This window comes from Octodon degus, unplaced genomic scaffold (assembly GCF_000260255.1).
Source record: "Octodon degus isolate 3935 unplaced genomic scaffold, OctDeg1.0 scaffold00092, whole genome shotgun sequence".
NCBI classification, from domain to species: domain Eukaryota; kingdom Metazoa; phylum Chordata; class Mammalia; order Rodentia; family Octodontidae; genus Octodon; species Octodon degus.
Window position 1 is genome coordinate 8,000,911 of NW_004524668.1, and position 14,257 is coordinate 8,015,167.

A 14,257-nucleotide genomic window follows, 5' to 3' on the forward strand; every position below is an offset into this window, starting at 1 on the left:
CGAGGTGGACAGGAATCAAAGAGGACATTGTGATTTGGTCGAAGGCGCCTGGTTTAGTGCTGTAATTGTCTTTATTTTTTTTTATATATATATTTCTTGGAGTAAACATTTTAAATAAACGGCATCATTGTTTACTCTGTCTTGGCTTTTGTTTCTTTTTCAGTAGTGTCGCTCGTGTAGTGGCTCTTATTTTGCTCCACCTCCTGAGCTGGCCATCAGTGGGTTCATGAGGGGTGGGTGCGGGGCAACAGTGGGCCCTGGAGCCAGGGCTCGGCTTGCCGGGCTCGAGGGTTGGGAGGTGTTTGCCCCAGCCCGCTCCCTGCGGTGTGGGCTGGGAAGGAGATCGGGGTCGCTGCCTGTCTCACGTGGACACTGCTGTATGCTGCGCTTTGTGCCAGGCTGGACTTGCAGGGGCCCTGTGGTCCTTGGACCTCCTGACACTACAGTATGACAGTACAGTATGACAGTACAGTATCACTTTGTGTGTGTGTGTGTGTGTGTGTGTGTGTGTGTGTGTGTGTGTGTGTGGTATTGGGGATTGAACTCGTGCTTGCCAGGCAGGCGCTTATGCTGCCGATATCCTTCTGGCCCGCTGTCTCACTTTGAGTAGGACACGGGCTGTTCCACTGTGGCCTGTGGGCTTGGTGCTGGTCCTGCCAGCACAGGCTCAGAGTCTGCACCGTGCAGGTGCCTGCCTTAGGCTCAGAGGCCCGGTAGATGTGCAAGTATATGAGTTTCTGGGACTGTAACCCCACCAGAAGCTGAGAAGCCGCTTCATATCCAAACTGCAAAGGGTTGGGGAACTACCCGTTCGGGCCCCCCTCCTATCCCTCTCTCAGACAGGAGCTTGCTTTCCCTCAAATATATTCTGCTCATTAAAAAAAAAAAAAGAAACTGCAAAGGGTGTCCTGGGTCCTTGAGCCCGGGCTGCCACTTGAGCCCTGCCTTTAGGGGCAGTGTGGCAACTGGCCACCAGGGGGTGCCGTGAGAGCAGTTCTCTGTCCTTAGCCACCGCAGGGCAGTGTCCTGGTAGCAGGCACTGGCGTGAACACAGAAACATGTCAAGTGGTGTGGCGTCCCACTGACCATCCTGAGGGGTTGGCCGCATCTCCTGCCCTGAAGGAAAGTGAGAGACCCAGAGTGGAAATGGCCTTGGCCGTGGTGGGGGCTGTGAGAGGACCTGTGTAGCATCCGCCTTGTCACTGCGCAGCACAGGGTGGCCTGAGGCCTCCCAGGGGACAGCCTTTGGAGTCGTGGAGGTGCTGAGCACCCCCCCATCACCTGCCTTCAGGAGTTGCTTTGGCCCATAGTCCTGGGGGAAAGGGGCCAGGTTAGGGGTGCTCTGGAGGCCTGAGGGGAGGGCCTTCGGGGGTACTGTTGGGAGGTTTGGTGTCTTGACCCTGCACTGCTGTCAGGCCCCTGAATGCTTCTATCCACCACTGCTGGTGGGCAAGTACAGCCCTGAGCTTAGTTGAGCGCAGGCCCGGGCAGCACAGTGCTGGGGTTCTGGGGAGGCTGTGGAGGTGGGCAGGCCTGAGACTCCGCTTCTGTGAATGAGAGCCGCTAGGAACACCTACCTGGTGGAGTCCAAGGTTTTCTGTAGATGACCCATCTCCACCACCGTCTGGAGCAGCCAGAGCTCTCTGGGTTCAGCGGTCTTCCCTGGGGCCAGTGCAGAGAACGTGCACTAGGTGGACAGGACTGGAGTGCAGTCATGGGGCCAGATGACCATTGCCTGGCAGGTGGGACAGTGGGGAGGGGCGTGGCCTCAACCTAGAGTCCTTGGGAGGTGGAGGGGCCAGGGCTGAGGTGGCCTTGGCAAGTAAGAACTGCAAATCCTTTGTGTTATTGGAGGCTGATGGAGAGAAAACCAACAGCATCGTGCAGGCTGCACAAACTCGGCTCTGACAGATGGCTGTGGAGCACACCTGCTGGCAGGTGGGGCCCATGCTGGGGGACCAAGGAAGTGCAGGAGGGAAGGGGTAAGCCTCCTGGGGTCCCCAGGGCTCTTCTCCAGTGGGAACAGCACCTAGGCTGACCAGGGAACTCTGGGAAGTATCTAGGTATTCTCAGCACAAGGGGAATGACCTGCTCGCCGCAGGTGAGAGTGGAGTGGACAAGCTCCCAAGGGAAAGAACCCTGCACGATCAGATGGGACAGTAGACATTCCCTGTCTGCTTTCTCTTCCCAGAGCCTGCCTGCTCCCCTTATTCCCAGAAAGGATCCAGAGTGACACACACACACACACACACACACACACACACACACACCCTCTAGCTTTTCCAGTTCATTGGAAAATGCACATCAACTCAGGGCTGCCTTAACCGTCCACCAAGGGCCCCACCCCTCACATCTGTAAAATACACTGCAAGGGTGGCTCAGCCCTGTTCATTCCAGCACTTGGGAGGCTGAAGCAGGAGGATCTCTGAAAGTTTGAGGCCAGCCTAAACTATATGGCAGGACACTCTCAGAAAAAAAAAAACAAAACCCTGGAAAGCCTGTCCTTGGTCAGCCCTCATCCAGCACCACCCTGGGTGGCCCAAAATTGCCTGGAGCTCAGAGTTCAGATCCCAGCTCCCAGCTGTCCCGGCTACTGCCCTTGAGCAAGCCCAGTCCCTGAGCTGGCTCTGGGGCAGAGTTCTCTCCAGCAGGCCCAGGTCGCTGAGCGAGTTGCTCCACGCTATGCCAGACCTTAGCTGTGGAGGACCACCTGAGCAGCTCTCCTTGAAAGAAGAGCGATTGTCTCCATTTTGACTGAGCCTGACCCTATTTCCTTGTATTGTTCTGCACAGAGCTGGCTAGGACTGCTGTTTATCCTTCAGTTGGCCTTAAGCAATGTGTATTGGTCTAGCTGAGGTGCTGGTGATAGTCTTTGAAGGTGGCCTGCACGTTTCCCTGGTAACCTATACCTGCTGCTCTTTAATGTGAGCCGGGTTGAGACAGGACGGTAGAGCTAATGCTCCGCGGCGCCAGCTGGGATCGAGCCTCCAGACAGAGGCTATGACTTCCTGGGACTTGAAAGGCTACAGGGGGGCTGGTGAGATGGCTCAGTGGTCTAAAGCACCTACTTAGAACAAGCTTAGCAAAGCACAGGGACCGCGGTTCAATCCCCCAGCACCACATGCCAGCCAGCCCCGCCCCCTGGTGGGCTGAGCTGGCCACACACACACACACAGAAATACGCACACACACACACACACAGAAATAAAAATAAATTTAAAAAAAAAGCTACACCAAAGCTGAAGCACCAGACTTACCAAAACATTAGATACTATATAATGCAGATTACTCTCTCTGCATATCCTCTCTACATATCGCAGAGGCAAATTTAGGCCACCCACTAGCTCAGCTCATCGTAGTCTCTTTCCCACAATTCTCAGTCAATCCTCAAGCCACTGCCCCATTGAATAAAACTGGGTGAGGCCCTGGGTCACTCTCTTGGTTCCTGGAAAGCCATCTTCAGGGCTGGACTTAGAGCCCCTTGACTCCCCGATGATTGAAGATATAGTGTCTTTATTTTCGCCGTGGGTTGCATTGTAAGTGGTAGATTGGAATCATTTTGGTGGGATTCCAATACTGTAACTTTGGGATTACAAATATTGGCTTCTTGGACCGAGACAAGGACCTAAAAGTATCTCTTACACTTAGCCATCCTGGTCACACTGTGTTGACCCAGGTGTGAACAGGGTGGCTGTTGGGTGTCTGGGGTCTCACACGCCTGCTCTTCTCAGAGTGACTCTGTGGACACGGGATCCCATTCAGCCTCAGAACTGAGAGCATAGGGCCGGCTCTCTGATGGCTGTTGATGCTGCAGAACGTTACAGCAGGGAGCTCAAGGAGAGAGCACTGTAGCCAGGAGCAGCCCAGGACAGGGCCTGTTCCTGTGATGGCAGCAGGCAGCAGAGAACAGCTGGACCCTGCCAGCTGCCCACCACTCTGGGGGCTGGATCAGGGATGCCTGCGGGCCTGTCCCTGCCCATCAAGGGGTATCCATGAACGGGCTCCCTTCCCTGGCTCACCCTGAGGACAGCGTCCTGGGAGACCATCATATCAGGGCTGGTGGCATAGGCTGGGAACCACAGTGGTTAAGCTTGCTGATGCCCTTTTTTTTTTTTTTTTTTTTTTTATGTGTGTGTGTTTGGCCAGCTCAGCCCACCAGGGGGCGGGGCTGGCTGGCATGTGGTGCTGGGGGATTGAACCGCGGTCCCTGTGCTTTGCTAAGCTTGTTCTAAGTAGGTGCTTTAGACCACTGAGCCATCTCACCAGCCCAGCCCTAAATTTGATGGCATTTGATCAAGCAGATGAAAACAAGAGGTGGTGGGTCCCAGAGGGGGCGCTGCTGACTCCAAGAGCAGCCCAGCATGCCTCTCAGACACACTTTAGACCTACTAGACTGTACCCACCGTGAGAGATGAGGAGCCACCAACCAGAGATTGAACTCAGGACCTTGCACATGCCAGGCAAGCGCTTATTCTACTGAGCTATCTTCCCACCCCCAATATTCAGTTCTTCAGGAAATAATTTCAGTCCACTTTTTTTTAAAGACGGTCTTGCAGTTGTAGTTCAGGCTGGCCTTGAACTCAGTAATCCTGCTTCAGTTTACCGAGTACTGGGATTAGAGTTGTGCACCATCCTGCTTTACCCAACCACTTGTTACGAGAAAATTAAACAGCAAGTTGGGATTCAGCCAAGTCCCCGTTTCTGAGCAGGGATGGCTCAGTCAGGGAGACCCCAGTTAGCACATAGTCCTTTCCCAAAGCAAGGAGGCACCCACCAAAGTGCATTTAGAAGAGTTAGAGCTTTATTGGCTCTTTAGGAAAGACAGTCAAAGGTCGTTTTGCCATCTCCCCCTTCCAGGAAGTTTGAGCTGGTAGCATGTCCCACCCTACTGGATCTGAGGGACAAGGGTGACCAGGGCAAGGGAAGCACTGCCTCGACCAGCCACCCCCACAAATGGCCCAGGAATGTTGTTGCTGCATGGTGATATTGGGCTGTCAGTGCTAGAGCAGGGCCGGGCAGCTCCAGGGCTGGGGCTCGGGGCTAAGGCACCATCTTCCACCACTTGAAGGCTAAGGGCACCCGGCGGATGTTGGTACAAGCACAAGCATCCCCGACATCCGTCATGTAGCAGTCAAAGTCATCAATGAAGGTGCACTTGAGGCCCAGGGGCTCCAGTAAGTGGCAGATCTTTTCTTCCAGGCAACACGTGCCCTTGATTTGCGGCCCAAAGGGCTTGGGAATCCCCAGCTCCTTGCCCATCACCATCATTCGCAGCTGTTAGGCAATGAGCAAGGTCCAGGGGTCAGATCCATGGAAGAAAGCCCCACCTGTCTACTGGGTGAGGGTGCTGTGGCATTAAAAACCCCACCTCCCTTACTGAGCGTTTGGCTGTATTAGGACAGCCAAGCAAGCACATAGTACCATTATTTGCCAGGCCTGCGCCCATACAGACATCACCAATCAATCTCAGTGAGATTGATGGGTTTCCACTTAGTCTTCCAATGACTTGACACATTTCACAGTAGCACAACTACTTGTGTCTGGCCACAATCTGGTCTTGTTCAGTTCTGTATTTCTTTCATATTCCTATTCTGATTTATTCCATCCTGGCTGTGCCACTTCCTGCAACCTCTACCTACCCTGTCCTTAATCTAGCACTGTCCATTGATTTCTGTCCACCTCTCAGCTCACCCCCCAAAAGGCCAGGGGCTATGGTGGGCTTAGCCATGCTGATCTGTTAGAAGACACCTACGGGGTGACTAGTGAGGCACGGCAGGGTCAGGCCTGTGTCCCCAGGACCACAGAGGTCCCAAGTTTAATACCTGTTACCAGAGAAAAAAATTACAGATCAAACACCTTGGAACTCACTTTAGACACCCATGTGATAGGTCATGGTTGGTACAGAAGTGGTGACACAGCTACTGCTAGCAAAGGCTGGTGCAGCAGGGCCACTGTCCCCATCCCTACTCCCTCCTGCCTTCCGACTCCAGTTAGTCATTTTACATGTCTGAGTTCCACCTGTTCTGGACCCTGGGACAGAGCACAAGAGGCTCCTGGTCTCTGCCAGCATCTGGCTCAGCAGCATGACGTTCTTGTTGGGAAAGGGGCCTCTCAAGTCTGTTCTGGTTGGGGCTCAGCCAGCCAGGACCCTGGCCTGCAGTCACCACTCACAGGCAGCTGGCCTTTAGGCCCAGCTCACCTGTCCGTTGGGACAGGGCTCCTGGCCTAGCTGAGGGGAAGAAAAGGGGTCCACCTCACAGGCTTTGCAGGTGCTGTGCCTAAGCCCCGCAGGCCTTTGCTGTGGGTGGCAGGGTGACGTATCTGGCAAGGTCCAGTGACATTGGCTGAAGATGTACCATCCCCCCCCCCAAGTCCTGTGCCGCCAGTGTCCCTCACCATGTCAGGGAAGTAGGGCCTAGCGAAGAGCCTGTGGGGCTGCTGGTCAGAGGGCACATTGGTCAGCTTCTCCAAGCAGAACAGCTGGGGGACATCGATGATGTCCTCATCCTGCAGGCCCAGCTTCTCCTTCAAGATGGCACGGTTCAGATGAATGCATTTCTGCAGGGTGGGAGAGACCCTGCTCAGACCCCCAAGGCCAGCTCCATGGGTCCCATGGCTGTCGCACCAGGACAGTCACCGCCCACCTGGTACCTAGCCTGCCAGGTCTGCAGGAGTCAGAACTCTCCTGTTCTGGGCACAGAGCGCCGCCAGGAGCCAAGAGAACCTAGTGAGCAAAGAATGCCACTCTGGGCCTTGGTCAGGCCACTCCCCTCTCTCCAGCCTCAGTTTCCCCTTTTAGAGGCTGGGTGCCTGCTCCTGGGACTCTGGTATTTGCAGCCAGTGATGCACAGTCTACGATCAGAGAACCCAGCAATTCTGATCACGGTCTCGGGACTGCTGTGACAACAGCCACTTCATCTAGGAAGCACCGAGGCAGCCCGGGTCAGTTTCTGAGAGCGAGAGCTTCTCGGCAGGTGGGGCAGGCCTCCGCCAGGGGGGTCTGAGCTCTGTCCCTGTTCTGGGCAAGTGAGAGCACGAGCTCTGATGCGCACCTGGACACAGAGACCCAGTTCCACCTTGTCCTAGTCAGAGCCTCCGTCCCGAGCCTCCCTGCCCTCATATGCAGGCTGGGTTCTCCTTTACGTCCCCAAAGTTCCAAGCTGCAGCTCCCATGATGCCTGGACCACAGCAGTGCTTACTGGGAGCTGGTCCAGACTGTCAGGGCCTTTCCTATCGCTTGGAAACAGGGAGCTGAGCACTCCTGGCATCCAGCGTAGGGAACCAGCTGAGCTGTCCCCAGCCCCGGATGCCACCCCCAACCTCCCTGTCCATCACCACCATCCCAGGAGTCTGGATCCAATCTATATGAGGCTCTGGAGGAGAGAAAAGGAGGCTGGCAGCCACCCTCCTTGGGAGCAGTTCCCACACCCTGATCCCCTACCTCTGCATAGTCGTTTTGATTTTTCAAGCTTTTGTCAGAAAGAAATTGATTGATAGTTTTGGCCTCCCTTCCTGGAGGAGGGAAAAGAAGACAGGCAGGTCAGGGCAGGGGCTGAGCCACCCAGAACTGGGCACAGCAAGCAGGTAACAATGGCAACAGGCCTGCTAGTCCCCAGGGCGAGGCCAACCCCCAGTGAGTGGAATTTACCAGGGTCCACATCTGAGAGCCGAGGCAGGACTTGTCACCCCCGCCCCAACCCATCACTGTCCCTAGGAGGCAGCCTAAAACACTCAAGCAGGGAAACTTGCCCCCTGCTCACTTCAGGGCCACCTTTGTGTCCTGGGAGCCTGGCTCCTCCTGCCTATGATCCTGACCAGGTTATGTTCATTTCATTCCCAGTCGCCTAACCTTTGGGACAGGATGTCAAAGATGCAGCCACCAGCCCTGAGGTAATGCCAAGTCTTTGTCAGGTGGTCCATGCTCAGCAGATACTATGTTCCACAGTGCTCATGTGGCCAGGCGGCCAAGGGGCCCCACCACAGAGATCACCCAGCTTCCCAGGAAGATAAGCCACTGGCCCCAAGACCTCAAGTGTGGGTACGGAGGCACGAGAGCATGTCTTGACACCCCACCCTGTTTTCTTGGAAAAGCCCGTGTTCTCTTCATATCTAGGTCAGAAATGCCCCAGCCCCAGCCATACCACTACTACTTGTCCACTTACAGATTTCCTGGAGGATGACCCAGGGGACCCAGGAGACCTGTGAAGCCCCAGTGCCCAGCTATGTAGACAGTATTCCATGAAGAGGGCCAGACCCCAGCCAAGACCGTCCAGGTGAAGGCCACCTGTGGCACGGAGCCGGCTCGGGTTCTTGGAGGAATCCCTTACCGTTAGCATGCAGCAGGTCAGGGCTGACACCCTCAAATAGAGTCGCGTCCCCGTAACCCTCCTCCTGCTTCTCACGGAGCAGACTGTAGCAGGCGCAGGGGCTGGCTAGGAGCAGCCGGAAGTCCTAGAAACGGGGCCCCAGAATCAGAGGCCAGCCCCCACCTGCAGTGACGCTGTCCGAGGGTTGCCAGTAGAACAGACCTTTGCGTCCCCACTTTGGTTTTCCACCGGGACAAAGCACATGAACTCTTCCAAGCGGCCGGTCATCAGCCAGTCTGAGAAGAGCTCCACGGGTGCCTGCACCTGCTGCGCGTAAAGGAAGTCGCGGAGGCTTTTGCTCATGTCCCGGCCATCGATGCTGGAGAGGAGACAGGACGTAGCCCGGGTCAGCGCGGCTGCTGGCCCAGTGCTGGGCTGCGCCAAATCACCACAGGTGGTTAAGAATTCCTTCCCTCCAACCCAACTCAGAATGGAGCCAACCTCTGCTCCACAGATTGAATCTAGGTCGCAGGATCGTCTAGATTTAGGTTAACAGGCACTAAGAAATCCAGCCGCCTTGCACCTTCGCTAGGCTAAATTCCTGCTTTGATATAAGCCCTGGAATCACCACAGAATGTACAGTTTTTTTTTTTTTTCTTACATTTAGTGTCCTACATGAGCCGAAGGCTCAAACACCCGAATATCATTTGAAAACCGGTCCAAGGCAGATGCTGGCTAAGGTCCAGGGAGAGTCAGTGTGGCCTTGTGGCCAGCTAGAGCCTGCTCCTTTGTATTGAGTCATCTGGTCACCTCTGGGCTCACCTGGGGTAGAAGCTGCTGCCAAAGAGGACTCTGCCCAGTGGGTAATCTTTCCCCTGGGCCTTGACAGGTGGGGACACCATCAGGTTCCCGATAGTGTCCAGGCTGGCCACCGAGTGGTCCTTGGTGTCTTGGGTCACGTAGTAGCCAATACCAGGGGTCTGGAAGAGGACAGGGAGTATTAGGAGAGGGTGGCAGTGAGCCCCAATATTACTCCTGATCTAGACCATCAACTCAGCACACATACACCCCCCAGACCACCTATACCTCCCATGGGGACCCCATCATTTCTATGCAAACACCAGGCCCCAGAGGTTAGACTATATTCAGGTCAGCCATACTAAGCCCCACACCAGTGCATATTTCATGGGGAAATCGTCAAGTGCAATAGCCCGAGGGGTGTCAAGGACAAAGGATGACATCTTGTGGGGCATCTCCGTGTAGCAGAAGGCCATCTCGTCCTGGAAAAGACAGAAAGGTAGACTCTGAGGTCATCTCGCTCCAACAGCTCTTGCTCACATCTAATCTGTGGGCCCCCAGCTCCCTCGACCTGGGCCACCTCCAGAGACACCATACCATCAAACCCTCCTCTGTCAACTCCTGCTCAGCTGCCCTTTCCTGAAACACGAGTCATCTCGATTCTTCTCTTCCTCCCCAACCAAACTGTCAAGCCTTGCTGGCTTTCCCTCACGCACGAGTGGAGTCACTTCATCTCTGGTACCCTGGGAGAAACCACACGATTCTGCCACACCTTCCAGCCAATTTCTCCTTGCTCAGGTCTATGCCCTGCATCCTGGCTAGTAGGGCTTCAAAAAAACAAAACAAAACAAAACAAAAAAAACCTTCCCTTCTGGAGACAAGGTCTTGCCAAGTTGTACAGGCTGGCTCTGAACTTGGAGGCCCTCCTGCTTAGGTAGCTAGAACACAGGCATGTGCCATCACAATAGAACTCAACTTTTCTTTCATGACTAGTTTGTTGTTTTCAGCATCATTTCTCCCTTTAAAATTTTTTATTTTTTTTATTTTTTAAGCAAGGATCAGGGACTGAGGAGATGGCTCAGTGGAATAAGCGCTTGCCTGGTAAGTACAAGGTCCCAAGTTCAATCCCTGGTTCAGAAAAAAAAATAAATAAATAAAAGATCTACAGGGTGTTCAGGGTCTCACTACACTAGACCAAACTTGTAGTGATTTTCCCGTTTCCAGCCTCCCAAGAGCTGGGATTACAGGTATGTGCCACCACACCCAGCCACCGTCTTAGTGTGCCCCAGGGGCAGGGCCAACATGGCAGAACCCCTGACCCCCGACTCCTGTGCCTGCTTGCAGGAGCTTTAATCTGCTGAGCTATTTGGCTTGCCCTCACTTTGCTTTTGTTTCTGTTCTTTATCCTGCATCTTGGTGTTGCCGCAGCTGTCACCTTTCTTTTTTCTTGTTTTTTTTTTGAACTGGGGATTGAACTCAGGCCCTTGCGTTTGCCAGGCAAGGGCTTATTCTACTGAGCCATCTCCCTGGCCCCAATTCTAACCTACCCAGATGAGCCTGAGGCTCATCTGAAGACTATCCCAGTCACTAGCGCCTCACTTGGCCTCATGCTAGTAGCTCACCATCTTATTTCCAGGCTTCTCAGAATCCCCCCTTGGCTTCTCTCTACACCTCAGAGGCGCACCCAGCATAAGGCACTTGCTTGAGCATGGGGCAGGATGGCACCCCAGAACCGAGGCCGAGCTGGCTCTGCGCCTGGTGCTGCCCCAGGGCAGGGCAGGCCCCGCAGCCACAGCACAGCTCAGACCCTACAGCGGAAGGCAGCAGACCCACCAGGATCTCGGAACACACACACGTTCCGAAGGGAAAAGCGGTTGGACCCCAAACTTTATCCGTCAGCAGGAGGACTCGGGCACGCATCACCTCACCAGATCCCTCTGAGGACTCCGAGGCAAAGATGCCTCCACCGAAGTCCTGAATCAGAGCCCGAGTCTCCCCCCCTACAGGCCAGGCTGCAGGGAGTGAGGAGTTACCTGGAGCCACTTGCCCGAGCGGTTGGAGTCCTCGTAGACAGATGCCATCTGGCTGTCAGTCTTCTCACTCAGTGCCACCACGGCATCCACAAAGCCCTGGACCTTCACGTCTCTGCATGGGAAATTAGCCTGCTCGGGGAGGGCCTCCTGCTGGGGTCACTATGTCCCAAGGTGAATGGAGCCACTGTCCCCTTGGGGTACAGCATGCTAGGCAAGTGCTCTACTAGGGACTATACCCGCAGCCCAAGCCATCATTTTCCATCTTACCTCAGCCCCTTCTTTTGATATTCACCTCACTCCCAACACCTTGGCCTGATGTCCTGTCCTGACCTCCAGTTTTCTCTTGCGCCCTCCCAATCTTTGACCAACAGCCTGACCTCATCGGGATCCCCAGATCTTGACTGCTGTCATTCCTGCCATTTCTTCACCTCCCTTTGCAGCCAGAGTGGAGTCTCTGCTGCCTCATGGTCACTATGCCTTTGACTTTCATCCTGGGCTCCCTCCCTGGCCGACCTCCAGCCCCAATTGGACCCAGCTTCTATGCTATTCCTCCCTAGATATCAAGTCACCCAGAATAGTGGGAGAGGGGACCATGCTCTTCCAGCTGGGCCTGGAAGAGCAGAGGCGCAACCTCATGTTACAGGGTCAGTGTGAGCTTGGGCTCATCCTGCTGCTGCTCTCCAATAGTCACTGACTGCCTATCAGTCTCCTCTCTGCCTCCGACCTTACGAAAGCATCCCTCATCCAAGGCATTTGCTAGAAAAACCACCAACGGCAGCGATACCCAGAGGCAGAACAGCTCTCCCTGCACCGGATTCAGAGTTCCCATCAAGCTCCGCCCACTCCAGCCTTTCACCTTTCATTTATTGGCACCGGGGATTGAACTCGGGACCTTGTACTTGCTAGGCAGGTGCTTACGCGGCTGAGCTATGTCTCTGATGAGCCTTTTGTTTATACCTGGACTTCCACATGGCCAGAGCTACTTGAAGACCCCTTGATATTCCTCACCTATGTGTCCCAGAACCCTTCTCCCCTCAGTGCCATGCAGAACCCTTTGCCAGCCTGCCCGTAGGCCACTGGCACACGAGTGCAGTGGCTCCCAGAGCAGCAGACAGCTTGGCCTAGATGGCAGCATTCCCCGGCCTGGGCTCTGAGCCTAGCAGAGATTGAGATGGCAGCCTAAGGGAAGCATGGTAACAAGACAGAAGAACCAGGGCACTGTCCCAGCTGCAGGAGGCCAGGGGACAGGCCCACCAACTTTCTAGCACTGTTACCCAGAATCTGGAACAGCTTTGCCCTGGTGCATGGACCCAAAGGTTCTGTTTGTTTTGCCCCAACTTCCTGGTCCAGAGCGCCAGGAGCCTCCTGCCCTCTCTGCAACATGCTCATCCGCACCCCTCCTCTTTCCTGACGCTACCTGAAACCATGCTCTTCGTGGGACCCCCCCACAAAGCCAGGGCTGGGAGACCGCTTCACTCACTGGTCCACGCCAAGCCTTGGTAGTATTCAAGCACCTAGTAGACGTGTCTGGGGAGGTGCAGGCCGCAGGGCTGAAGAGCTCCACTCCAGGGGTGACATCTAGCCATCTTCACCCAACCTCCCCCCCACAGAGCAGGTATCAGGGAAGAAGGCTGCCGTAGCCTGAGGACCCTTACCTGTACAGGTACACCTCTAGGGGCATCTGGGTGCTAGGGGTGAAGATGCAAGGAGCCACCCGGAACACTACCGTGTCTTTGTACACCGGGATCTCTGGAATTGACTGCAAAGCAAGACAAGGTCCTAGAAGTGACCAGGCTCCACATGTCCTATCCTCCCCCCTTTGCACCCCTGGGGCCTCAGCGCAGGTCACCACGGATCCCTCTGCTTTCCGCCACCTTCTCTGGAAACCCTACTGTCTGGCAGCCCTTACCCCTACTTCTGGAAGACACTTTTCCTCAGCTCTTTGGTGACATACTGAGATTGGAGGATCTTCAATCAGAGAGACGGAGAAGGAGATGAGGCCTGAGAAGTTGGCAGAAGGGAACTCTATTGCTTCTACGTAGATGGTCTCCTTCCCGAGTTTCACCAGGGGGTTAAAGATGTAGGAGTTACGGTCTGGGCCTAGCAACAGCTGGAAGGTACCGGAGGCATCTCCTAGGTCAAAGAAAGAAGGGGCCATCAGCCACGGGAGTAGCTGAGCTGCAGGGCCCTCATCTGACGGTGAGGACACCAGCTTACTCCTTGGGTTAGATGCCAGGTGGGGCTGCAGGAAGACAGAAGTGGAGCGATCCTCCTGCCTCAGCCTCTTGAGTGCTGGAATTGCAGGAAGGCACCACCATGCCTGGTACTGCCAGGGAGATTACAACAAAGGCAAGAGGCCAAACACTGCAAAAGTGGGTATCTTACTTTCCTCGAGAGGTTTATTTTGGGTCATGTTTTTAGTCCTTAGTTTGTCAGCTCGGTGGTAAGAGGGCATGGCGACAGGCCTGTATACAGGAGAGAGGTGCCAAGCTTGTGGTAGCCAAAGGGCAGAGGGCCAAGGCACAGGCAGGAAGGGAGAGCTAACCTTCTGTGTCATGCCACAGTGACCCACTGTCCCGATCAGGCTCCACCTCCTCAAAGCAAGTCAGCTCTAACGTCCCATAACCCAATCGCCTTCCAAAGGTGCTACCTAAGGCTCACACGAGGCCTTGGAGGGACATGTAGCTATAAACTCTGGCCTCCAGCACACCCATGCACATCTTTGTGTCAAACCCACCAAGTCCGTCTCCAAGTCTTCACAGTTCCAGGATTGCTGAGAAGTCCAAGTCCAAAGCCTCTTCTGAGACTACAGGCAAATGTCTACTGAGCCTCCATTAAAAAACAAAACAAGGGAGCCAGGGGGATGGCTCAGTGGAATAAGCATTTCCCTGGCAAGCACAAGGGTCTGAGTTCAATCTCCGGTTCCGCAAAAACAAAACAAAACAAAACAAAACAAAACAAAAAAAACAAAACAAAACAAAACAAAAAAAAAAAAAACAAAAACCAAACAAGATAGTGTGCCTGGGGAGAGTCACATGAAGAACAAACACATTCTCTCGGGCTTTCACAGAGAGCAAATTGGTCAAGCAATGGCCATGACTCATCCTCATGGCTGACACT

General features: G+C 54.5%; 1 protein-coding gene across 1 annotated transcript in view; it reads right to left on the reverse strand.

Annotated features, from left to right (window-relative positions):
* Positions 1-5,040: 5,040 nt before the first annotated feature.
* The window catches only part of Padi6 (peptidyl arginine deiminase 6), a 17,330-nt gene continuing 8,113 nt past the window's right edge, over positions 5,041-14,257 (reverse strand). The window contains exons 7-16 of the mRNA XM_012516117.1: positions 13,092-13,270; positions 12,793-12,896; positions 11,138-11,249; positions 9,479-9,586; positions 9,129-9,286; positions 8,529-8,685; positions 8,328-8,451; positions 7,442-7,512; positions 6,397-6,558; positions 5,041-5,274 (exon numbers count right to left, since the gene is read on the reverse strand). Coding sequence (XP_012371571.1) covers positions 5,041-5,274; positions 6,397-6,558; positions 7,442-7,512; positions 8,328-8,451; positions 8,529-8,685; positions 9,129-9,286; positions 9,479-9,586; positions 11,138-11,249; positions 12,793-12,896; positions 13,092-13,270 — 1,409 coding nt within the window. The remainder of the gene's footprint in view (positions 5,275-6,396; positions 6,559-7,441; positions 7,513-8,327; positions 8,452-8,528; positions 8,686-9,128; positions 9,287-9,478; positions 9,587-11,137; positions 11,250-12,792; positions 12,897-13,091; positions 13,271-14,257) is intronic.